This window comes from Lynx rufus, unplaced genomic scaffold (assembly GCF_022079265.1).
Source record: "Lynx rufus isolate CCGP_SWC_20201006 ecotype Redwood Valley unplaced genomic scaffold, mLynRuf1.p SCAF_52, whole genome shotgun sequence".
NCBI lineage: Eukaryota > Metazoa > Chordata > Mammalia > Carnivora > Felidae > Lynx > Lynx rufus.
The window spans coordinates 510,546-533,101 of record NW_025814870.1 but is presented as its reverse complement, the minus strand read 5'-3'; the positions used below and the strand labels follow the sequence as shown (position 1 = coordinate 533,101).

At 42.2% G+C, this 22,556-nt stretch overlaps 3 protein-coding genes across 9 annotated transcripts in view; 2 read left to right on the top strand and 1 right to left on the bottom strand.

The window, feature by feature from the left end:
- BRCC3 (BRCA1/BRCA2-containing complex subunit 3) overlaps nucleotides 1–8,856 on the bottom strand; it is a 61,797-nt gene extending 52,941 nt beyond the window's left edge. For 2 of the 3 annotated variants that reach the window (XM_047100717.1, XM_047100719.1), the window contains exons 1-4: nucleotides 8,725–8,856; nucleotides 8,052–8,068; nucleotides 7,200–7,254; nucleotides 3,394–3,513 (exon numbers count right to left, since the gene is read on the bottom strand). In XM_047100717.1, coding sequence (XP_046956673.1) covers nucleotides 3,394–3,513; nucleotides 7,200–7,254; nucleotides 8,052–8,068; nucleotides 8,725–8,847 — 315 coding nt within the window. In that variant the 5' untranslated portion in view covers nucleotides 8,848–8,856. The remainder of the gene's footprint in view (nucleotides 1–3,393; nucleotides 3,514–7,199; nucleotides 7,255–8,051; nucleotides 8,069–8,724) is intronic. The other variant, XM_047100718.1, reaches the window with a different exon arrangement.
- Nucleotides 8,857–9,515: 659 nt separating this feature from the next.
- On the top strand, nucleotides 9,516–14,827 carry MTCP1 (mature T cell proliferation 1). Of its 2 annotated transcripts, XM_047100724.1 has the most exons (5): nucleotides 9,516–9,604; nucleotides 14,078–14,229; nucleotides 14,348–14,518; nucleotides 14,600–14,651; nucleotides 14,737–14,827. In XM_047100724.1, exons 2-4 carry the CDS (start codon nucleotides 14,125–14,127, stop codon nucleotides 14,645–14,647), a joined length of 324 nt encoding a protein of 107 aa, XP_046956680.1. In that variant the 5' UTR covers nucleotides 9,516–9,604; nucleotides 14,078–14,124; the 3' UTR covers nucleotides 14,648–14,651; nucleotides 14,737–14,827. The 2 variants fall into 2 exon arrangements, with proteins under 2 accessions (XP_046956680.1, XP_046956678.1); XM_047100722.1 differs by lacking the exon at nucleotides 9,516–9,604 and having other exon boundaries at nucleotides 9,611–14,229.
- On the top strand, nucleotides 9,519–18,826 carry CMC4 (C-X9-C motif containing 4). 4 transcript variants are annotated; one of them, XM_047100727.1, is made up of 3 exons: nucleotides 9,519–9,604; nucleotides 16,085–16,152; nucleotides 18,454–18,826. In XM_047100727.1, the coding sequence occupies exons 2-3, from the start codon at nucleotides 16,095–16,097 to the stop codon at nucleotides 18,600–18,602; spliced, it is 207 nt and encodes a 68-aa protein (XP_046956683.1). In that variant the 5' UTR covers nucleotides 9,519–9,604; nucleotides 16,085–16,094; the 3' UTR covers nucleotides 18,603–18,826. The 4 variants fall into 4 exon arrangements, with proteins under 4 accessions (XP_046956683.1, XP_046956685.1, XP_046956682.1 ...); XM_047100729.1 differs by lacking the exon at nucleotides 9,519–9,604 and adding an exon at nucleotides 14,778–15,081; XM_047100726.1 differs by lacking the exon at nucleotides 9,519–9,604 and adding an exon at nucleotides 14,779–15,182.
- The last annotated feature ends 3,730 nt before the right edge of the window (nucleotides 18,827–22,556 follow it).

Genomic DNA, 22,556 nt, shown 5'->3' with positions numbered 1-22,556 from the left:
AGAATCAATTTGGGGCACCTGGCTGGCTCAGTCCCTAGAGCACACAACTCTTGATCTCAGGGTTGTGAGTTCAAGCCCCAAGTCAAGTGTACAGATTACTTTAAAAAGAAGTACATAAGGGGCACCTGGGTGGCTCAGTCGGTTGAGCATCCGACTTTGGCTCAGGTCATGATCTCACAGTCTGTGAGTTCGAGCCCGGCATTGGGCTCTGTGCTGACAGCTCAGAGCCTAGAGCCTGCTTCAGATTCTGTGTCTCCCTCTCTCTCTGCCATTCCCGTCTCGAGCTCTGTCTCTTGCTCTCTCTCAAAAAAATAAACATTTTAAAAATTGTTAAAAAAAATAAGTACATAAAGGGGCGCCTGGGTGGCTCAGTCAGTTGAGCATCCGACTTCAGCTCAGGTCATGATCTTGCAGTCTGAGTTCAAGCCCTGCATTGGGCTCTGTGCTGACAGCTCAGAACCTGGAACCTGCTTCAGATTCTGTGTCTCCCTCTGTCTCTGCCCCTCCCCTGCTTGTGCTCTGTCTCTGTCTCCCAAAAAATGAATAAACATTAAAAAATTTTTAATAAATAAATAAAGTAAATAAATAAGGAGCACCTGGGTGGCTCAGTTGGTTAAGTTCCGACTCTTGATTTTGGCTCAGGTCATGACCTTGCTGACAGCGTGGAACCTGCTTGGGAAACTCTCTCTCCCTCCCTGTGCCCTTCCCAAATTTGCGTGCATGCACTATCTCTCCCAAAAATAAATAAACTTTAAAAATATAAATAAAAAATAAAACTAGACTCTATTTGGCTTCCATTACTGTAAATAGTTACATCCTCTTAATCCAACTTACTAATGTTTGATCACTCAAATACTTATCACTGCGCTATCTGAAAAGTAGCTTATCTAAATCCTTGGAACTCATATTATCAAGGTGAGTAAATCTTCAATCCTCTCTCTAGCTCCATCATACTCACATTTTTGAAAAAGAAATACAAGGTTTTAAAAACTCATTTGATTTGTCTCTGGCAGCCTGCCAGTATCAACAATAGCAATTAGGGTGGTTTCAGAGACCAAATGAACAAAGACCCCTACTTTGGTCTCCTCATGTGTCAAGAAATATACTGCAAGAGAATATTTTCCTCCTTTGTCCTAGAAACAAAAATTTCCCATAACTCTATCTGGTGCTCTAATTTGATACAAGAACTCAACTTAGAAATAAGACACTGTCCCTTTCTGCTGCTGCTTTGCTATCTTACAAAATGCTGATTTGTTTTCCTGCAAATCACTATGTTAAAACAAAATAATCCTTTCTATACAACAAAAATCTGAGAAAGAATACTTTTTAAATATATATATTTTTATTTTTAGATGCAAAAAGAGGTTACTTAACTTCTCTAAACCCATTTTTTTCAACTGCACATTGAGGGAATTCCGCCTCCAACAGCAGTGAAGAGCACACAAGATGTTTAGTAAATTCTTAACAGAGAGTCATTGTAATGTCAATTACATTGTAATTACATTGTAATGTCAATGCATGCAGTAACATGCAACAGTGTATCCAGTCACCCACCCCCCCCCATCTTGGGAGTGTATCTCAAACTTATAATATATAAGCACAATTATAAACACTTTTATACACTTGTGTTCTGGGAGATGGAGAACAGGAGTTGGAGCCAAAGCTTGACGGGTGAGCATGACTTATACACAGGGAGCATGAGACAAATCTATATGGTGATGGAACAAGTCGGCATTTTGACTACTGTGGTGGTCACATATATTTACACACGTGACAAAATGGCATAGAATGACACCCATTGTATCAATGTCAGTTTTCTGGTTTCCATGTTGTATTGTCAATGATTTAAGATGTAGCATTTGGAGGAAACTGGGTGAAGGGTACAAAGACCTTTCTATACTATTTTTGCAACTTACCAGGGATCTATAATTATTTCAAAATAGAGTTTAAAAAAAGATTGCAAAACGTATGTAAGAGATTGATACATCTGATTATATAAAAAGGCAAAAACAATTTGATTGGAGAAATATACATACATCATGAATAAGCTGAGAAAAATCAGTATCCTTATCACAAAGAGCTAATTTCCTTAACACAAGTACTGTGCCCTGGCAGCACAAAAACAAAAAGCTCTGATAACCCACAGTGTTTGTGAAGGTTCAGGGAAACAGGCACTCTCGCACACTGCTGGAGGGGAAACCCTCTAGGACTCCATCATACATGTACATGTGCATGTCTGTGAAATGCAGTGTGTGCAAGGTTACAGTGCTGCCCAGCAGGTTACAGAGAGCCTAAACATGTGTGTGAGGCCAGAAAAGTCACCCGGGGCTACAATTTGCACACAACGGAATGAGGTATCTCTATATAGTGATGTAAACGATTGTCTAGATATGCTGTTATGCAATGTCATGAGCTATCATATATATATATATATATATATATATATAATATACATATATCATTATGTTACCATTTATAGATAGTATATAATATATATAATATATAACATTTATTATATATAATTATATATATGTGTGTGTGTTAAATAGTTTTTTTTAAAAAAAGAAAATATTCATGTATGTTTCTGTATGCTCAGAATTTACCTGTAAGGATACATGAAAACCTGATAACCCTGGTTATGTCCAGGGACAGACCATGAGGGTACTGGGACATAGACATTGGAGAGAAATACTTACTTTTCACACGTTTTTGTACCTTTGAAAGTTTATACTATGCATATGAACCACCTAGTTTTAAAAGTTACTTTTTAATTGACAACATAAACTTAATAAAAAAAAAAAAACCCAATGAATTACTAAAAGCCATTGATGCAAATTTAAGTTGCTATAGCGGACATATGAAGTCCTGATCATAGGAAGAAAATTTCCCATTTGATTACTTTTGGTTATATTTAGCATGGAATATTGCATTCAGTTTTCAGCAATGCATTTTTTTTTTTTTGAGAGGCAGCCTCAACTCCAATGAATAGAGACTAAGATAGTCAAGGGCCTGGAAATTAAATCATGGAAAACTTGGGGTGAGGGGAGGTGGGCAGAGCAGACTGCAGAGGGGCAATGGGGGAATGAAAGGAAGGAGGAGGGAACTGCCCCACAGAGATCACTGTCACAATACTTGACACTGGGATCGTCTGGCATTTAAGAGCAGGAACGTTAGAAATTTCTAATTTTTCCAATAAAAGCCACTCAAAAGGAAAAATGGAAAGAAATTCTGATGAAGCAAACAATTTGCTCTCACAGGTAAATATGCGAACTGGGATAGAGTCACCAGGAAGAAAACCTGTGAAATCTCCTTAGGCAGGAGACAGAGGAGCCTGGCCTGGAAGTCCCAGCACCTGTAAAAGCACGAAAGCTTCTTAATGACCAGTAAGGATATCTCTGCCTCTGTTGAGGCTGCAGACAGCTGCTCTGGAGAAATTTCCACTCGATCCTTCCTCTTATCAGAACGTCGCAAGATGATGACAGAATGAATGTGAACAATTCTGACGGTGTCAACCTGGAGGAAAATCCATAGAAATATTTACTTCTGTCTCTGCAGTAACATGTTTCCCTGCAATTATACAATTGCATTGAATTACACGATTAGGTTAGAAATTCTATTTAGAAAACTGCAAATTTTTATCATAAGTAAGAGAATATGTCAAATAAAAGACATCCAACCTTGATATATGCATTTCAAAACAAAATATAAAGGCTAATATTTGAATGAAGGAAGAGCTTTATGAATGATCCAGTAATAATCATTTGATTTACAACGATGTGTGAGTTACTCTCACAGAAAAGGATACAGTCAGAGTGCAGACAATCCAAGTGTTCAAAATGCTAACAATTTGGTTAAGCAGCAAGTATCATACCAGAAACTATAATGAAGTAATGTAGTAAATCAATACAAGAGCAGAGGAATGGAGTCACTTAGATTAGAAAAAAGTCTTCATAGGCTGACAAGTGTACAATTTCCCAACTGCTCTGAGTGTAGTGTGCGTGTCTGCATGTGTGTGCGTGTGTGTGTGTGTGTGTGTATGTGCACGCATGCATATATGTGTGCGTGGGTGTGTACAGAACTTCTCTAGATGCCAAATGGATATGAGTGAGATGTTTGGGAGACAAGTTGGCCAACTGGTTTAAACAGAGAACTTGAGGTGGAATGATAGTAAGGCTAAGAAAAGTTAGAGTAAAACTATACAGGGCCTCAGATACCATGATCTGCAAGATGAGCCAGAAGAATATTGTTTCAAAGAGTCTGAATGTGAGATAATGATAAAATACTGGGCTAAGTACACAGCAGACATGGAAGAAACAGATTTGAGATTCATTAAGAAGGAAGAATCCACAAGATTTGTTAGCTTATTGGCCCATGGATGATAGAGGAAAGGAATTTGTCAAGTTTAACTCTAAAATTTCAAGGTTGAAACTCAGTGGAACACAGAAAGCACATCTAAGTTTAGAAAGGATCATGAAGGAAGGAAGGAAGATAAGCTGATGTAGCAGGGGAGGACGTAAATAAAGGCAAGGAACAGTGTGGGCAGAGGGAGCAGAGGAGTGAAAAGCAGAAGAATGAAATGGTTCAAGAGTTTCATGGGAAAAGATGGGTGTGACACTTGCAGATGTTGCAGGGATAAGAGTGAAATCGGAAAGGAGGTTCTTTATTTTAATGTTTATTTATTCTTTGAGGGAGAGAGAGACAGAGCATGAGCGGGGGGGGGGGCAGAGAGAGAGGGTGATGCAGAATCTGAAGCAGGCTCCGGGCTCCGAGCTGTCAGTACAGAACTTGACATGGGGCTCGAACCCACAAACTGTGAGATGATAACCTGAGCTGAAGTTGGACCCTTAACCAAGTGAGCCACCCAAGCGCCCCAAGAAACACACTTTACATGTCAGTACACAAAAAGACCAAAAATAAAAGGATGGAAAAAGATATGCCATGCCAACATCTACTAAAAAGATAAGGTCACTGAACTCATGAAGCTTAACATCTATTTGCCCAGTACAAATTGACACAGAATTCCAGATGAGGACATGGACTCTTGAAAAATAAAATTACACCATTAAGATTGGGAATGTATTTTAGTAGGAGTTGAGTCACAGGGTGACTTTTTTCTGTCTCTATAGGCTGAGAGGGTTTCAGTGCCTAGAGGAATGAGCAAATGAAGTTCAGGATGGCAAGACCAGCCAGCCCAGGAACAGATGAAAAACAAAATAAGCATAAATAAAGGCAACTAAGGTCTGATAGATGTCCCTGAAAGCCACAGGTAGCTGAAGGGCTTGAGGAATCCTGTTACAGTGACAGTCACATAAGAAATAAGATATTCTAGCTTAGCTAGACTGGCCTCTATACCTTTTCAGTCTCAAAAGTTCCTTTTGCTCCTCTATCTTCATATAGAACAAAGGCCAGCAAAATATGGCTTGCCCAGCCTTCCTTGGGGAAAATCTGGCAAGGAGACCGTGGAGAGGCTCGCAAATATTCAAGAAAAGAAGCAATAAGGACCTCCAGTAAGGTAGAAATAGCTGGGATGAAGCATTGGAAACAATATGAGGGCAATTTACGGTTCTGAATGGCAACAAGGTTTCCAAACATGGCTGCACATTAGAATCACCTGGGGAGTTTTTCAAACTCCTGCTGCCTAGGTCTCACCCCCAGACCAAGGAAGTTGGCATCAGGATTTTGTAAAGGTTACAGGGTAATTCCAAGGTGCCCCCAGGCTTGGGAACTACTGTGGCATGACAAATGTTGGAGGAGTGGGATTGAAGAAGACGAAGGTTCAGTTTTGAACATGTTAATTTAACATGCCTGTGTTGACCTAAACTTGAAATAAGCAGTAGGGTGCATGTATCACCAGGGGAATTATTAAGTTAATAAATGGAAAGCTAGGACTGGATATTAACAACAGCAATCAGAATGGCACAATATTTCCATGTGTCTGGGACTTGGAAAAATGCTTTCCATTTATTAACTTAATAATTCCCCCAGTGATACATGCACCCTGATGTTTACAGCAGCATTATCAACAATAGCCAAATTATGGAAAGAGCCCAAATGTCCACTGACTGACAAGTGGATAAAGAACATGTGGTGTGTACATGTATGCAATGAAATATTAGTCAGTCATCAGAAGGAATGAAATCTTGCCATTTACAATGGAGAAAGATGAAGATAAGCCTCAAGATGTCATCACCTGATATAGTAGCAATGGTGAGGTGGCTGGCGAGACAGAATTGGAAACCAGACCTTGGTGTGTGTGACTGGAGAAAGTAAAGAAATAATTATGATTATAGTCTACCCTTTTAAGAAGTCTGACTATTCAGAGAAGGATATAAGAGTAGTGACTACAGGAATATGTGGGATTAAAAAGTTATTTTTCTGTTGTTTCTGAAAATGAGAGTAATTTAAGCACATTCGTATCCAAAGGGTAAAAAGCCAGATGACAGGAAAAGGTTGAAGACTCAGAAGAGAGGATATTTGATAAGCAAGGTCTGTGAGGAATCTGTAAGAAAGGAGGCAGAGTGGTCAACATGGAAAAGTTTGGATATAGGGGTAATAAGTAGATGGAGTTGTTGCCTGATGGTCTTTATCATGTCTGTCATGTGCTTGGTAGGAAGGCATAATTGATTTTTATTGTATTTTTCAAAGGCATTGGTTTGCAACATACTGGAAAATGAATGAAATGGCCCTATATCAGAATTAGCTTGAGAAGCATTATACCAGATTGTGAAAGCTAGGACATGTCAGAAAAGGTGAGGCGGAATTGTAGACAGGAGAAGAGTCAAGGTAGACTATCAATTATGAACTATGGATAATTTGCTTGTAAGAGAGGGGCTGCCCGAGTAGGTACTGGGATCTGGGATAAGGAGATGACAACAGTGATGTGAACCAGATCTCAAGGCAGTGTACCAGTGAGATGTCTCAAGGAGGGTGGGAGAGGGGCCAGAAAACAGGCAGACAGATGACAGCCAGGAGGAGAGCTGAGAGTGAGTACTCATCTGAATTTGTTACAAGGAGTAGAAAATTAGGTCCATTCTTAGTGAGTAGACTCTTCAGCTGATTTTACTAGAGAGAACAGTGTACCCAGCCAAAAATGTGGGCCTGCACAAACCAGATTAATCCCTGGCTGAGATCATCCATGTGAGGACAGAAATCCCTTCCCAATGGCAAGTTTCCATCATGCAAAATTCTAGCACACATACCTTTTCAGGAACTGTGCGCAATTCAGTTCCGGTATATGTAAATTTGGAGTCACTCCTTTTGGGAATAAATTAGAAAAAAAAAAAAAAAGGGGAACTGAGGTTTGTAATATAAAAAGGTATTAAAGCAAAGTAACAGGTTTAGCAGTTTTTGCAATGAAAACTTGATCAGAGACAAAGGAAGAGTGGCTAAGTGTATAGTGTGTTCACTGGCAAAGCCAAACGCATAGAATCCTGGATATTGAGGAGGTGGGCTTGCTACTGTTTGAAACTGAAATAAAGGTAACCCAAAGCTTTTGCCAAGTGACGCATTCAAGCCACTGGGCATTTCTGAGATCACTGAAGGGTGCTGTAAGGGGAAGCAGAAAGCCATTGACCATTTAAAGGAAGGAATGGGTTAATAAGGGGAAATGTCTTTTAATATTGCATATCACATGCCAGAAAGAAAATTACCTGTATTTCATTGTTGTTTCAGGGGGCAGAGAATGTAAAATATATCAATCAAGGAAAAAGAAGGTAGGAGCACCGTATCAGTGAACAATTGTAAGAGTTTTCACAGGTTCAGTTATCATGTTGGTATTCCCACCCACATTTTTCACATAAGGTCATATGTATATCAACCAACAGTACTCGTACTAGGAAGTAAGGTGGAAAGCAACATTCAGGGTTGGAGTGAAATTCAAAGTTATCAGTACGGGGGCTCCAGACTCATAATGGTAAGTTAAAATACAAATCGCATACGATATTGCGAAACTTGTCTTAGTACAAATCGTATATAATATTGCAAAACTTGTAATGTTTCAGTTAAGAATAACATATAGGTCAAAAGGTATCAGTAAAGAAATATAATCTTACCTTGTGTCATCATTCAACTAGAGTGGGGAGAAAGCAGAAAACATTATTGATCACTAGTTTGATGTACATGGATGCAGATTATATGAAAATTGCGTCACGTGTTTCTGTAGGGAGGCATGAACAACTGGACAATTCTTATTTTTGGACTGTAAACAACTAAACTGTATTTCCTCATCCTCTTTAGTCCCTGTGCAACACTTAAGCCAGCGGAAACCTTCGCGTCTTTGCAACCGTCTTCTCTCTGTGGTTGTCTAATACAGTTAGAAGGCTTTCCAGAAAGAAGACTGGATGCGAGAGAAGGGGTACTGATCGTGGTTGGTTGCTTTGTAATACGGTGCTGTCCTCGTTATGCTCTAATGTCTTTATGGCCTGACTTGCGGTTTTGGTCAATGGGGTGGTAAATCCAGATGTAAAGAAAAGCACAGACTAGAAGGGAAACTACAAGGCCCACCCGGAGGCTTATGCAGGTCGCTGGGGGGTTGCGGGAAGCCAAAGAAGCGTGAAGACACAAAGGAAACGGAGTCCTCACTCCGGGACCATCCGGAGGATCAGTCCAAGGATCTGAGTCCGGGGTGCCTGTGGCCCCCGCAGTCCCGGGCGCTGCCGGCACCCACCCCGGGGCCGCACTGGGACTGCTCAGCAGGGTTCCGGCCAGGCTAACTACGCTACTCACCTCCCCTATGCACAGCCCCATCACCTCCTCCTTCTCTGTGCTCAGAGCATGGTTGAGACAAACCAGGAAAGCATCCGACTCCAGATGAACCGCCTGCACCGCCTGTACCACCTGCACCGCCATCTTGGTCCGGCCGCGCTCACGTCCGCCTCGGGCCCACTCGGGCCTGGCCAACCGGGTGCTCCGGAGCGCGGGTTCCGCGGGGGCGGGGCTTGAGGAGCGCGGGCGGGGCGGGGCGGGGCGGGGTGGTGGGGGCGGGGCGCGAGGCGGGCGCGCGGAGGCGGGGCTCGGGGCGCGGGGGCCGGGCGGGGCCGGCCCGGCGGCACCTGGGAGACGCCCGCGCCGGTCGGGGCGGGCGTGGCCGTCGGGCGGAGGGCGGTAGCCGGCCGCGGTCGGGGCGTCAGGCCGGGTGGCGGGGTCGGCAGGGAGGCGGCGCTCGAGGGCCGCGGGCGGACGTGGTCTGTGAGCGGCGCCCGGGCGGCCGGGCCGGCGCCTGTCGAGCGCCCGCGCCCATTTTGCCCGCCCGCCGAAGAGAGCCGTACGCGGCCTACACGCTCCGGGGACAGCCCTTTAAGGCGGCCTCGCCGCGCGCGCCGGCCTCCTGAGTCCGGGGGACGCTCGGTTGAAATTGGGTCCTAAGACAGTTCAGGTTTTATTTTATTTCGGTTTGCTTCCAAGTTACGGCCCCGAATCTCGTACAACTCTCCCCGGAGCACTTCCGGTTGCCGGCCCTCGCCTCCTAACTTCGGTTCGGGTGACCTCGGCCCGCCCCAGGCTCACGTCCCGATCCTGCCTTGAGTGGCCCAGGGCGGGGGACCTGGAAGTTTTAGCCTCGCGGCTCCTGAGGCGGATTAAGTAGCCCAAGAAACATTATATTCATGTGAGTAACCTCTTCCAGAAACAGTGCTGTACTGTATCGGAAAAAGTATCACTCTGAAGCTTGGCTTTTAGGTACCTGCTTGTTTGATACAGGGACGGGAATGGGGGACGTGAGCTTTCACCGAAGGTCGGATGTATCGCAGCCCATATCCACACTACAAGTGTCCTCAGCTCTCTCCTTGTCCTGATGATATCAGATATGGTGAAACTGTACGTAAAAGTCCTTTTCTTTTCAGGAATGGCAAGCGTGCCACGGGTAAAAGTACAGATCTTTCCACTCCCAAGCTTAGGAATGACACGTGGATGTGAGGAACCATCCTAAAGCAAAGGAAAATCTATGCCTTGCCGCCTCCACAGCCCATCAGTGTTTATGTTTCTTTGATCTGCTTCTCGATTCCCTGTGTAGTGTTGAAGCCAGGCAGACATGGCAGTACTGGAAAGGGAACATTCCCAACGTTCCACTTGAAGAGGTGTTGATGCTTTGCTCTTTTCTCCGAAGTCAGTTCCAACCCAAATCTCCCCACCACAGATAGGGCCCACATCCACTGGGATTATCTGTCACATATATGCCACCAACCTCCATTTTGACCTAATGCTTAAGGTTCACATGGCACCTGTGTCCATGATTCATTCTGATACTCATGAATATGGGACAAAACTTCAAGTGTGCGATTACATTGAACCGATCTACATTTTTTCTCTAAAGTGTCAAGTTTGCACCATATATTATTTCCAGATACTGTTCATGGCGAATATGCCCTGCTGTAATAGGACAAGGACGGCCATTCTTCTCATTATTATGTCCAGCAATGGAATATTCTGACTTTATAAAGTACCTTTAGATACCTTCAAGACAAAAAACACCCCTTCCTTTGTCGTTGCTCTCAGTTACTCTCAAATTCGAGAATGATATTCTCTGACTTTCATAATACTCGCCGCTGCATTGCACATTTCTAAATCTTTAATTGCAGTAGAAAAAAACTTAACATTTACAGCAAACTTATGTCCTAGACACTCTACTAAGCTTTGATATACCTTTATATGGAAACTGCCCCAATTAGAATCAGAGTCCACAACTTCCTATATATATATTATATATGTATAATATATATAATATGTATATATATACATATAAAACATACAAAAAGTGGTAAATAACTGCTGACAATGATGATCAATACGTTCTTTGTTTCTCATTTTACACCTCAAAAAACTGAACTCTAGACAGGTTGATTTGTCTAGTCACAAAGCTAGTCACTGATAAAATCAGGATTCATACCCAGGCCAGACTAACTCTAGTGAACACGTTCTGAGTAACTTCACCCATTGTAATTAAATCAGGTGATTAATTCACTTCAAGTAAAGGGTCTTCAAGTAATTAATACTTAAAAATTGTCCAAACACCTGTAAATTGAATTATACTCCTTACGAAAGCCCTCCTATATTATATATCATCCATTCAAAACAAAACTTACGAAATGCCATACTAGTAAATAGTCCATGTAGGCCACTATGGTCTCTGACCATAACACAACGTGACCCCCATGGGGACGATCTGTATTAGCACCTTAAAAGATGATAAACCTAATATAAGCAGTGTTTGAATCCATCTCAATTTGCACATGGTAGTATTCCTTGGAGTTGAGGGAAACAAGTTTATGTTCTGTGTATTACATTGCACCGTGTACCTCAGTTTATCTTGAGTATTTAAGAGATTCATAGTAGTTTAAGGAGTTCTGAAGTTTGTGAACAAGGTTCATGTGCAGAAAAATGTTCTCTAGTCAAATAAATTCGGGAAACGGTAAACAAAATAAAGCCACCTTACTGTGTAACTTGCCACGGCTTTTACGACTATAGATTCCCAAACTTATTTGACCAAAGAGACAGGTAGGGACAAGTGTTCCAGGAATGATATTTTAGAGAAATGGTGCTCAATTCCTACAACCTGGTATTTTGTGGTCTTTGATCTCACGCTTTCCCAGGCACTTTCTGCTTCGGTAAGGATGTTGTGCTTTGAGCTCACATGGCAGCTTCTCAGTCCCTTGGCCACTGCCCTTGCCTTTCACTGGGCCTTCATGCTGTGTCTAAGTGGTAGCACACACAAGTCCAGGGTCATGTGCTGGGGTTTGTTCCCAGGCTCATGCTGCTGATGCCCAGCATGTTGGTCTTTAGGTCACAGCAGCACATCACACTGCCTTTCTTCTGAGAATATTTTGTAGTGACTCATGGGCCTCTTTGTAGTGATTCATAGTAACTCACACTATCATCTCCAATTTGTTTGCCCTCTATACCACTGGAATCATTCCCTTTTAATGTCAGCATAACCACTAAGATTTCACTTTTCATCCAAGACAAATTTAAATGTCAGGATATTGATGGTTGTCTGTGAGTGAATCTGTGAACTTGAAACGATACTGAAACCCTTAACACTTGGTTTCTATTTTTTATTAAATGGCCACACTTCTTTTGTACTCAAAATCCAGACATTAATATACTTTATGTTAACATTCGTATTTACTTGGTTTTTGTTTATATCTCTCTTTTCCAAAAGCCCTTGGGAAGAGGAGAGGGAGAATGATTGTGTCTACTAAATGGAAAAAAAAATAGCTTTCAAAAAATATGTAGTCATATAGTAGTACACCTAGAGAATCAATCTCTACTCTTGTGTATATGATATTTATCCATTTCCCTTGTCAGCATATATGTCCACCTACTCACAAGGACACTGACTAGTATTTGAGACTTGGGGTGCTCAGTAGTGTATCATTCCTGTGAATCAAAGAGCTTATAATACGGTCTTTGAAGGGAGACAGGACTTGTGAAATAAGCAAAGCAAATGTGCAAGGCAATTTAAATTAGGGGCCAAAATATGAGTAAGAGCTTAGACATAAATGCTGCAGTGGTCCTAAAAGGCATACAGAAAATGGCCTGTGGAAGCATTTTAGGCAAGGAGAAAGCAAGAGCAAACCTTTGGAGCTAGTAATGAGCCTAGTATTTAGGGGAAAATTAGTCTCAAATACAGTGGTAGTGGTGCTTCCTAGAATTGGTGACAGATAGGATGTAGCAACTGAACAAGATGAAGTCCAAGATAACTGAGAGAAACTGGGATTTGGCGAAGGGGAAGGGGTTCCACTTTAGGTGAGTTTGGAAGGAGAGAGGCCTAGAAGGTTAAGATGGGCTCAGAGTCACCTCCATTCAGGATACAATGGCTGAAGCAACCATAATGCTCTGAAATTAACCACCGAGATAAGACCATTTCCTAACTCTATAAAAGATATTTTCTACTTTTAGGGATGGTGAACTAACAGTTGTTAAGGGGGGAAAAAATCAGACTCAGATTGTTGTCCTTGAAAAGAGGATTTGGTTTAGTTCAGTTAGTTCTTTCTAGCTTTTTCCTGGGCTGCATCATCCTCTGTTCTGGCATCTCATTTGCTGTGGACAGTCTCAGTTTAATGGTTTAACAACCTCCAAAGGTGTGTGGCAGCTCCTCTTCTACCTAAAGGCCACCCAAGGGGAACAGGAGGCCTTTGTTTTGTGGGGGCAGATCCCCCAATGCTGTATCTGTGCTGTCAGAGGTAGAAATACAGTGAAATTGTGCCGTGACAGTAGAAGCCAGGTACAAAGAGATCCTTATGGGGTTAGAGCCTAATCTGTGTGATGGAAGGATTTTGCCCAGTACCTTTGCTTCCTTTACACCAAAGAGCAGAGGGGTTTTTCTGGCCCTCTGACTTGGGAAATCAGAATTTAAACGCACACCTCTATGGAGAAATGGGCTCCTGTGACATCCTGAAGCATTATTAAAATGAAGCAAGGACCTAGATGGATAACTATCATTTGCTCTCAGCCTCAAATCACCATGATCGCCAAGGTGTTTTGCAGCTTTAGAATTCCATGAAGCTATCTTAAATATTTTCCCTAACATGAAAACCCCCTTCTGGAAATGCCCAACTGGCATAAGTAACCTTTCTAAGTAAGCTGACAAATAGGTCGTTTGTCTTAAAACAAACTTTTAATTTCAATTTAGCAACGCACATAATTCAGCCTTCACAATCTTTTAAAAATGGAGCTGTTTGGAAGGGACTTTTACCTGGGAGATATGGCACACCCAGGTCCGTTGTTATACTGCTTTCTTGCCCAATTGAGTGCCCTTAGCACCCTGCTGTGCACACTCCGTTGCTAACCACACTTGGTCAGATGCTGCTTTGTAAATGCAAAGATTGGGAGACCACTGCCTGGCTTCCTGAGGAGCTGCGTGCTTTGCAGTCAACAGTTAGCATTACCCAAGACACTGCTGAGCGTCACTTCAGTGTCCTGCAGGCAGCTTCAGATGGCCTCGGCTCTGTTTAGGCTGTGCAAGTAGACGTGTATGAGTTTTGGTTCTGGTTGGTGTTGCTAGTACCGGGTCACCTTGCTCACTGGCGAGTTCATTCAAACCCAAAAAGTCACACCTGTGTCCTGTGCGCGGGTGCTGCAGGCTTAGGTGGAGAAAAGCAGGGCTAGAATTGGAACCCAAAGCCCAGAATGGCAGGAGAGGATGCAGGGGCTCCACCCGATCACCTCTGGGTTCACCAAGAGGGTATCTACCGCGACGAATACCAGCGCACGTGGGTGGCCGTCGTGGAAGAGGTAAGTGTTTGTATTTTGCTTATTTTTTATCGATTTTGCTTTGAAGCAACTTGGTTTCTAGCCAGTCTCAGTATCCTGAAACCTTTGCTTTTATTTTTGATCATTTTTTTTCCATTAGGAGACGAGTTTCCTAAGGGCACGAGTCCAGCAAGTTCAGGTTCCCTTAGGTGACGCAGCTAGGCCGAGTCACCTTCTTACCTCCCAGCTACCTCTCATGTGGCAACTCTACCCTGAGGAGCGCTACATGGATAACAACTCTCGCTTGTGGCAGATCCAGCATCATTTAATGGTACCCATGTTGCTTAATCATTTTCCATTGTACTGGGGCTCTTACAACGGAGTACTCTATAAACTTTTCTTTTTCTGACAGGTCAGGGGAGTACAGGAGCTGTTGCTTAAGCTTTTGCCTGATGATTAACCTGGTATGTACTTCTATTTATCCCCCGTTCTCCCTTCTTTTTCACTCTCTTTGGCTGTGGTGATTTTAATGATCTATTTTTTTTCCAGGTGCTGGGATTCTAGGAAGATATGCTCCTCTGTTCTGTTCAGTACATGGCAATCACTTCATCCACCACTGCAGTGCACCCACCTGTGGGCCTGGGGGGAGGGAGTGGGTTGAACAACTGCTCAAGAACGCAGAAGCGTAGGAAGGGTCATGACCAACAGCACAAGTGGAACTGCAGAGAGGGGGTTACACAGGCAGAAAGCAAGTCAACAAAAGCACTTAGTCAGGACACGTAACTTGAAGTCGACTCCTTTGGAAATTGCCATGGAACCTTTCATGGACATCATCAGCTGGAACTGGGATCTGATGAGTCCCACAAAAGTCAGCACCTGACCGCCAAGGACTTGGTACTGATTTAGAGAGAAGAGAGCAGCTGCTAGCAGCATCAACATCTATTTGTCGCTTATTTGCCCTGCAGCAATTCACCTGCCTTTCCTTCTCCCGTCCTGTAAATATCCGAGGTTTTGCTCCGGTGTTTCCCATCCCAGTACTGACCTAACTTGGATCTACTGAGAATTTAGGGGGCTCTGAAACAAAAGGAGGTCGTTTCAATTAATGAAATTAGCTACCAAGGCTCCTGGGCCTTTTTCCTTTCTGCAGTTGTGCCTTCAAATTATTAGAAGTTGCCGATCAAAATCATGGGCACTTAAATTCGTTCTCTGGTTATAGATATTTTAAATAAGTTGGTTTCTGTAAGAGCTCCAAAAAATATTTTAGCTGCTTACCTAGCACCTTTCTCAGGAAGTAATAATAGCACCAAATATTGCTGATTCCTAGGAAAGCATTTACTACCTGATAATTTCCTGAGTTAAAGTAGTCATAACTGTTTATGTACATTAAAAGTAAGGTTTTTACTTTTTACATCTTGGGAATCACGGCTACCATGTATTGAGTCCTTACTGCCTTCCTTCCAGGCACTATTGTGTGTACTTTATATATGTTATCACACTTAGTCCTTCCATTAATGCTTGGAGTTGGGTAGGAATGGTCCCCAATTTACACATGAATTATACGGAAAAATTGCAAGGAGTTTAATGACTTACCAAGAGCGGTTCTGTGAATGATAGATCTGAGCAGTGGGCTCCTCTAGCCCAACATTGGTTTACAGTATTCAAGATGAGTTGATTGAATTCAAGGGTTCTTTTTTCATGTAAAGCTACTCATAGCTTCCAAATTGAATGAAATGGATATTATAAAAATACACTTGATTCATCCTATGAATGGGAAGAGTATTTTTTAGTGCAAATGTTTTCTAGCATACCTAGTTGTCTCAGAAGAAAATTCCATCTATAAGGGCTTTAAAGTCTTTATGGATAAAAGACAAAATAAAAATCATTTTTCTTATTTTAGTTTTCTGGATATGCCGCAGAAGGATCCGTGCCAGAAACAAGCCTGTGAAATACAGAAATGTTTACAAGGTAGTATGTGAAATGCTTTTTTATATTTTTCCACTTTACCTGTGAATTAACTACAAGAGACCAATTTTTCTTTTTATTAGCAGACAATATTAACTCCTCTCAAATGTAATATTTCTGTAATTATCCTGAAGATTTTCCTCATTGTATCATCAAAGATGCAGAAAATAAAAAGTGATGTGATATAAGCTTGCTGTTTGCAATCCTGGTTGTACATTAGAATCACCTGAAGAGCTTTAAAAACTTGCCTAGAACAATTAAATCGAACTTCCTGAGGATGGGTTCTGGGCAGGAATCAGTCTAAAAAGCTAACCAGGTTATTTTAATGTACAGCCAGAGTTGAGAGTTACTAAGCTGAGCAAAGTCCTTTTTTTATGTTTGTTTGTTTATTTTGAGAGAAAGAGCGAGCATAAGCTGGGGGAGGGTCAGAGAGAATCCCAAGCAGGCTCCGTGCTGTCAGTGCAGAGCCCGACACGGGGGCTTGAACTCATGAACCACGAGATCATGACCTGAGCCAGAATCAAGAGTCAGACGCTTAACCAACTGAGCAACCCAGGTTCCTCAAACAAAGTCCTTTTTTAAAAAGACTAGTTTTAAATGTGTTGGTTATACTTCATTGTGGCTGACAACTCACTTTTTAAAAGCAATCAGGTTGGAAGTGGGGGTTGAAAAAAACAACTGGAATTTAGGCTGCTGAAGTTAGCAACTAAGTCTTAAAGGTAAAAGCAAATTTCAAGTAAAGCATATTTGATGTGATTTGTCCACTTGGTTTTCTCCCCCAACCTGGTTTTAAATTGGCCAAAAAGTTTGGCCAAATGCTAGAAGATTTTTTTTTTAATCAGCAAATGATTATTGGCAGAAGAACAGATAGAAAAAGCTACAAGGCTTTTTGAATTTCAAAACTGACACTTTTGATAATTTTTCCCATTATTTAACTAATGGAGATGGATGCCTATGAAAATATAGAAGGGTCAGAAGGAAACATGTTACAAATTTACCCAGAGACTCACCACTAAAGAAAACTCTTGTTTATTTCCTTTGGCTCTTACCTTTCATTCTTGGACTCTTCGTTTTATGATGTAAGCAATATTTCATAAATCTTTTTAATGTTTATTTACTTTTGAGAGAGGGGCAGAGAGAGAGAGGGGGACACAGAATCCGAAGCAGGCTGCAGGCTCTGAGCTGTCAGCACAGAGCCCGATGCAGGGCTCAAATCCATGAACTGCGAGATCATGACCTGAGCCGAAGTAGGGTGCTCAAATGACGGAGCCACCCAGGCGCCCCCATAAATATCTTTGAATCTAAAATATTAATGTATAATGATAATGCTACTTTATTCATTCTCTTCACTTCCTCCAAACTTAAGAAAAGTAAAAACTGTTTTTCACAATTCCTTCTCCCAAATAAATTCTTACCTTATTTGAATTAGCAACCTATGGCTAAGGAAGAACAAGAATCAAGGTAGAGACACTCCCTTGCTACAGTGTGGGAGGAGTGAGGGTGGAAGGGCTAAGAGTTAGCACTAAGCACAGCCATAAGGATTTTAAACGTATTAAGTCATTTAATCCTTTCATCCATGAGGTAGATGCTATTATTGACCCCCACTTTATAGATGGGGAAATTGACACAGAAGTTATATAACTTGTCCAGGGTCACACTACTATAAGGGGCACAGTGAGGATTTGAACCTCTTTGGTCTGGCTCCAAGCCTGGACTCAACCACTCAGCATGAATTGTTTTCTTTTTTTAATCCTGGACTAACTCCCATGCACCCCTTTTAGCAGCAGAGGATTCAGATCAAGTGCAGCTGACCTAGAACCTTTAGGTCAAGTTCTCCTTGACTTAGGGTCTATGTATAGTAGGGGTCTTCACATATTTTCTGTAAAGGGCCAAACAGTAAATATTTTAGGCTTTGCAGGCCAGAAGGTCTTTGTTGTATAGGGTGTGGGTGGGTACGTGGGGTGGGTTTACAACCCTTGAAAAGCGTAAGAACCATTCTGAGCTTGCGGAGATTCTGCAGCTGCCCGTGTTCTAGAAGAGGGCACATAGACTATTAAATCAATTTTAAAGAAAAGGAAATGATATATAAAGTTCCTTCAACCACTTTGTAAATCGTGCTTTTATTTGTAATTAGCCTGTTGATTGGTCTCTACATCAGAAAGAATTAAGTGGACCTGGGTACATCCTCTTTCTTCCACGTCTGGAGATACAAGAAAGTTAAAAGGAGTGGGAGGCACTGATCTGAACCTCCCCGGGCCTTAGCTCTGTGAGATCATGACTAGGGTCTGCGTGTCTGTTTTGCAGCCAACAACTACATGGAATCTAAGTGTCAGGCTGTCATCCAAGAACTGCGGAAGTGTTGTGCTCGATATCCTAAGGGAAGATCTCTCGTCTGTTCGGGATTTGAAAACGAGGAGGAAGAAAAGCTGACACTGAAGCCTACAGCAAAGTAGAGTTCTGCTGACAAGTGAAATGCTGCACCATGTTTCCACCAAGCGAGTTGTATTTGTCTTCCTGATTCTTCAGGCCAGGTAGCAGCAAATACCAAATGAAAAAGTCAACTATAAAAGTTAATGAATATGCCATCTATGCAGAATGGATAGAAATATAAATATATTAAATACGTAGAATGTAATAAAACCGAGCTGCTAAAATAAACCTGTGAAGTGAAAAAGTGTGATTTAGTACTTGTGATATTGTGACTTATAAGAAATATATATTTGGTCTTTGTCTCCTTTCCTGGCACAGAGCTCCTAAAACCCTTGGAATTTCCTAAGTGATAAGAGTGATAAAGGTGTCTTGTCACATTAATGAGGTCACTTTTGGAAAGCCCCTGAGTAACCTATGGATGGGGTCTGGTGGCCAGGGGAACCAACTGTGTGATTCAAGGGTTGGAACTCTCAACCCCCCAGTCCCCCCACCTTTCGGGAGGGGAGAGGGGCTGCAGGTTGAATCAATCGCCAATGGCCCATGTAATGAAGCCTCTTTAAAAACCCCAAGGGACTGGGTTTGGACAGGCACTCCTCTGCATGGGACCCTGCCCTATGTACCTCGCCATCTGGCTGTTCATCTGTATCCTTTATAATAAGCTGGTAAATGTTTAAGTAAATGTTTTTTCCGAGTTCTGTGAGCTACTCTAGCAAATGAATCAAACCCAAGGCGAATGTCATTGGGAAGCTGACATTTATAGCCAGTGAGTGAGAAGCACAGGTGACAATCTGCACTTGACAGGTGTCTGAATTGGGGGCACTCTTGTTGGACTGAGCCCTTAACCTGTGGGATCTGACACTGATTCCAGGTAGATAGGGTCATAACTGAATCTGTAGGCTTATCTAGTCAGTGTCTGCTGAGAATTGGAGAATCGTTTGGTGGTGTTGGAAGAAACACGTAAGAGTACTAAATGTATTAAGGCTATAAACATAGGTGTTAATGCATTCTCTTTAGCATTTTTCAGACTACTGGTTCCGTTCCTAAAATGAGTCCTGTGCTAGGTGGGAAGACGCCCCTGCCGTGCCACAATTGTGATACCTTCCACACAATGCAGGCGAAATTCAAAGATGTCTCTAACCCAACTCCGTACCTGCTGCATTTCCAGTAATTCCGAGCAAAGTACCCTTTCGCATGCCAGTAAGAGCATTTCCTTCCACTTTTACATCGCCACCACAGGGCCTAGCAAGAAGACACTTAATATTTGTTCAGTGACTGGTAGGAAAGGCCTAGAAATGACTCTTATAATGGTTAATGACCCCTAATTTATCATGAGAAAACGGGAACAAATGCTTCATTGGAAGTCAGGTAGCAACAAAATTCTTAGATGGTTTATCTACTCTTTATATCTTTATAATCAAAATATTACAGCAGCTCCTGATGATGGTAATACAAGGCTGCTGAAGGAAGCCTGTTGACAGTTGTCAGCGGCTTCATGTAGTGGTACTGGAGTGACAGTAGCAAACAGGCCATTGCCTTTCCTCAAACAGATGCTAGAACCACCATCATTCCACCCTGCCTCCCCGCCAACCAAAGAAAGAAAAAGATGACTGTCTAAGCAGGAGCAGAAACAGATCCTGCTATGTGCCTGTCTCGGGCCCTTCAGACTGCTTGTAACGAAATGCCACAGATGAGGTGGCTTATGAACAACAGACATGTGTTCCTCACAGCTCTGGAGGCTGCAAGTCCAGGATCAAGGCCCCGGCAGATTCAGTGTCTGGTGAGAACCTCCTTCCTGGTTCACAGACGGCCATCTTGCTGTGAATGGACTAAGATAAGGCAGTCCCCGATACTCAAATACCATTATCATTTGAGACCAACTGTTCTTTTAAAGCAGCATTCCCTAAAGTGTTTCTAGGAATTGCTATAAGACAAGGGGGGAAAAGATTTCCATGGCAGATAAGTTTGGAGAATGCCAGGTTGGACATAAGGGAGCAGGTGTCTTTCCTGTAAGACTTCAAAGCTTTTAAAATGCTACCGTAAATTATGATCCTTTGGAAAGGACTGCTGTATGCAGTACTTGCCACAGTGTGCCCAGCGAACCCATTTTGCAGACAGCACCTCTGAGGGTGAACGTTCTCCAGAGAGACGTGGAGCAATGCTGCCTTAGAGATGTTTGATCCACAGACCAAGGTGACAGTGCTACGTTCTCGTGAAATCATTTAAGTGAACTCTTGTGTTAAGACTGAAACAATTTAATAAAACATTTACAACTATGTTTACATCATATAAAAATATAAACTACATTTAAAATTATAAGTTGATAGTGGTACTAGGATTTACATTAGGAACCACTACATGACTGTGCTTTATTAAAAACACTATTTTAATTGAGTTAACTACTCAAGTTTCACACTGTTTTAAATTTTTTTCTTCTAGGGTATACTACTTTATTTAGGCCTTTTAAAGCCTCAAATCCATTGTTCCTTCCTATCTGTAAAATCAGTCCTGTCTCAGTTGAAGTTAACATCTATTGGCAGACATTAATTTAAATGATTCTTCTCAGCTATCATGGCACACAGAAAAATAAAATAGCCACTAATAACATAGAGAAGTTGAACATTCATCCAGTGTTTTTATGTGTTAGGGACCATGGTTAGTGCTGAATGTCAGTCTCCAGGGAGGAACTGGGATGGTGAGAACCATGGTCTCCTCCCTTGTAGCCTCTAAGTGGGCTGGCGGTGCCAAGGTGAATCACTTGGTTAACTTTCCACTGGAAAGTCAGTCTTCCCCCTTATAATGGGTACGTCATTTGTGGGGTGATATGTTGGGCCATATCCCACTACTTTTCACCCAAGAACTTCAGCACCCATTGATGACAGAAGCTCCTGATCTACCATTATGTGACAACTCCCCTCCCTGCATTCACTCCCCACAACTCCTAACCATTTAATAAACTGTAATATCACACTTGTGTTCGGTATCCAGAAGGCCTCCGGTTATATGGCACTTAATTTAAAAGGCTTTAAAGGTCTGTTAAGTAGTCACTTAACAGCGAGCTCTAACTTTTTTAGCACCAGGTTCCAACTCTGTGCTTCAGTGCTTGTCAACCTCGGCTGCTCTTGAGAAACCCATGAGGTGTGTCCAAAAGTCAGGCTGCCCCGAGGAACCCGACCGGTGAAATCAGTACTTTGTAACATTCCACTGCTCTCAATAATCCTAATAGTACTTCTTACCATTTTAAATTCAGAAAGGTAGACAGTTGAGGTGAGTCAATAAGGTGAGTCGACTGTTTTTAACGTGAAAAGAGTGGAACACTATCAAGTGTGTTTAGAAAAATAGTGCTCTTAAAGTTCATGATTCCTTAAGAAGTAAACATCACAGAACATATGATTTCTGGGAAATCAGTTTCAGGATAGGATATATATTTTCTGCCCAATTCCCCAAGAGATCACACTAACCTTGTACAAGTGATTAAGAAGGCCCCATCCCTGGACTTCATGACAAAGCAACCATGTGGATATGTTGGTGGAAGGAGCAGAGAGGGCAGCAGTCTAACTTTGCCTTCGTAGAGTTTCCCTCAGGGAAGAAACTGAGAGCATCATGAAGCATTAGTGATTTCAAGAAATTTCAAATCCATCTCTGTATCATTTTTGTCAAGTCGAGATTTATCGTATTTTCTAAAACTATAGAAAAGTAGAGTTTTCAAATAAGAGCCCAGCCACTGGCCGTGCCCATCTTGCTGCCGAGTGTCAAAGGATGATAGAACATTCTTACAGTAGTTAACTATACAGTAGCCACATTTTGAAACCCGAAGCACCCAACCCATCAGTATGTTAGCCAGAGTTCCTAGAGTTCCGAAAGGTTTGTTCCTTCTAGGATACTGTTCTGCAACTTCATTAATGTCCTGTCTTCTGCCAGCATCCATGAGACAGTAACTGACGAGGTCCAGTAAGGGGCACTCTGACCGAGGGAGGGGA

What these genes read in the sequence shown, in the direction of transcription:
- MTCP1 (XM_047100724.1), top strand. Translation starts at nt 14,125, where the DNA reads ATGGCAGGAGAGGATGCAGGGGCTCCACCCGATCACCTCTGGGTTCAC. An exon ending in GGGTGGCCGTCGTGGAAGAG is followed by an intron (nt 14,230 to 14,347) that starts GTAAGTGTTTGT and finishes TTTTTCCATTAG; the next exon opens with GAGACGAGTTTCCTAAGGGC. An exon ending in AGATCCAGCATCATTTAATG is followed by an intron (nt 14,519 to 14,599) that starts GTACCCATGTTG and finishes TTTTTCTGACAG; the next exon opens with GTCAGGGGAGTACAGGAGCT.
- CMC4 (XM_047100725.1), top strand. Translation starts at nt 16,044, where the DNA reads ATGGATAAAAGACAAAATAAAAATCATTTTTCTTATTTTAGTTTTCTG. An exon ending in AATACAGAAATGTTTACAAG is followed by an intron (nt 16,153 to 18,453) that starts GTAGTATGTGAA and finishes TCTGTTTTGCAG; the next exon opens with CCAACAACTACATGGAATCT.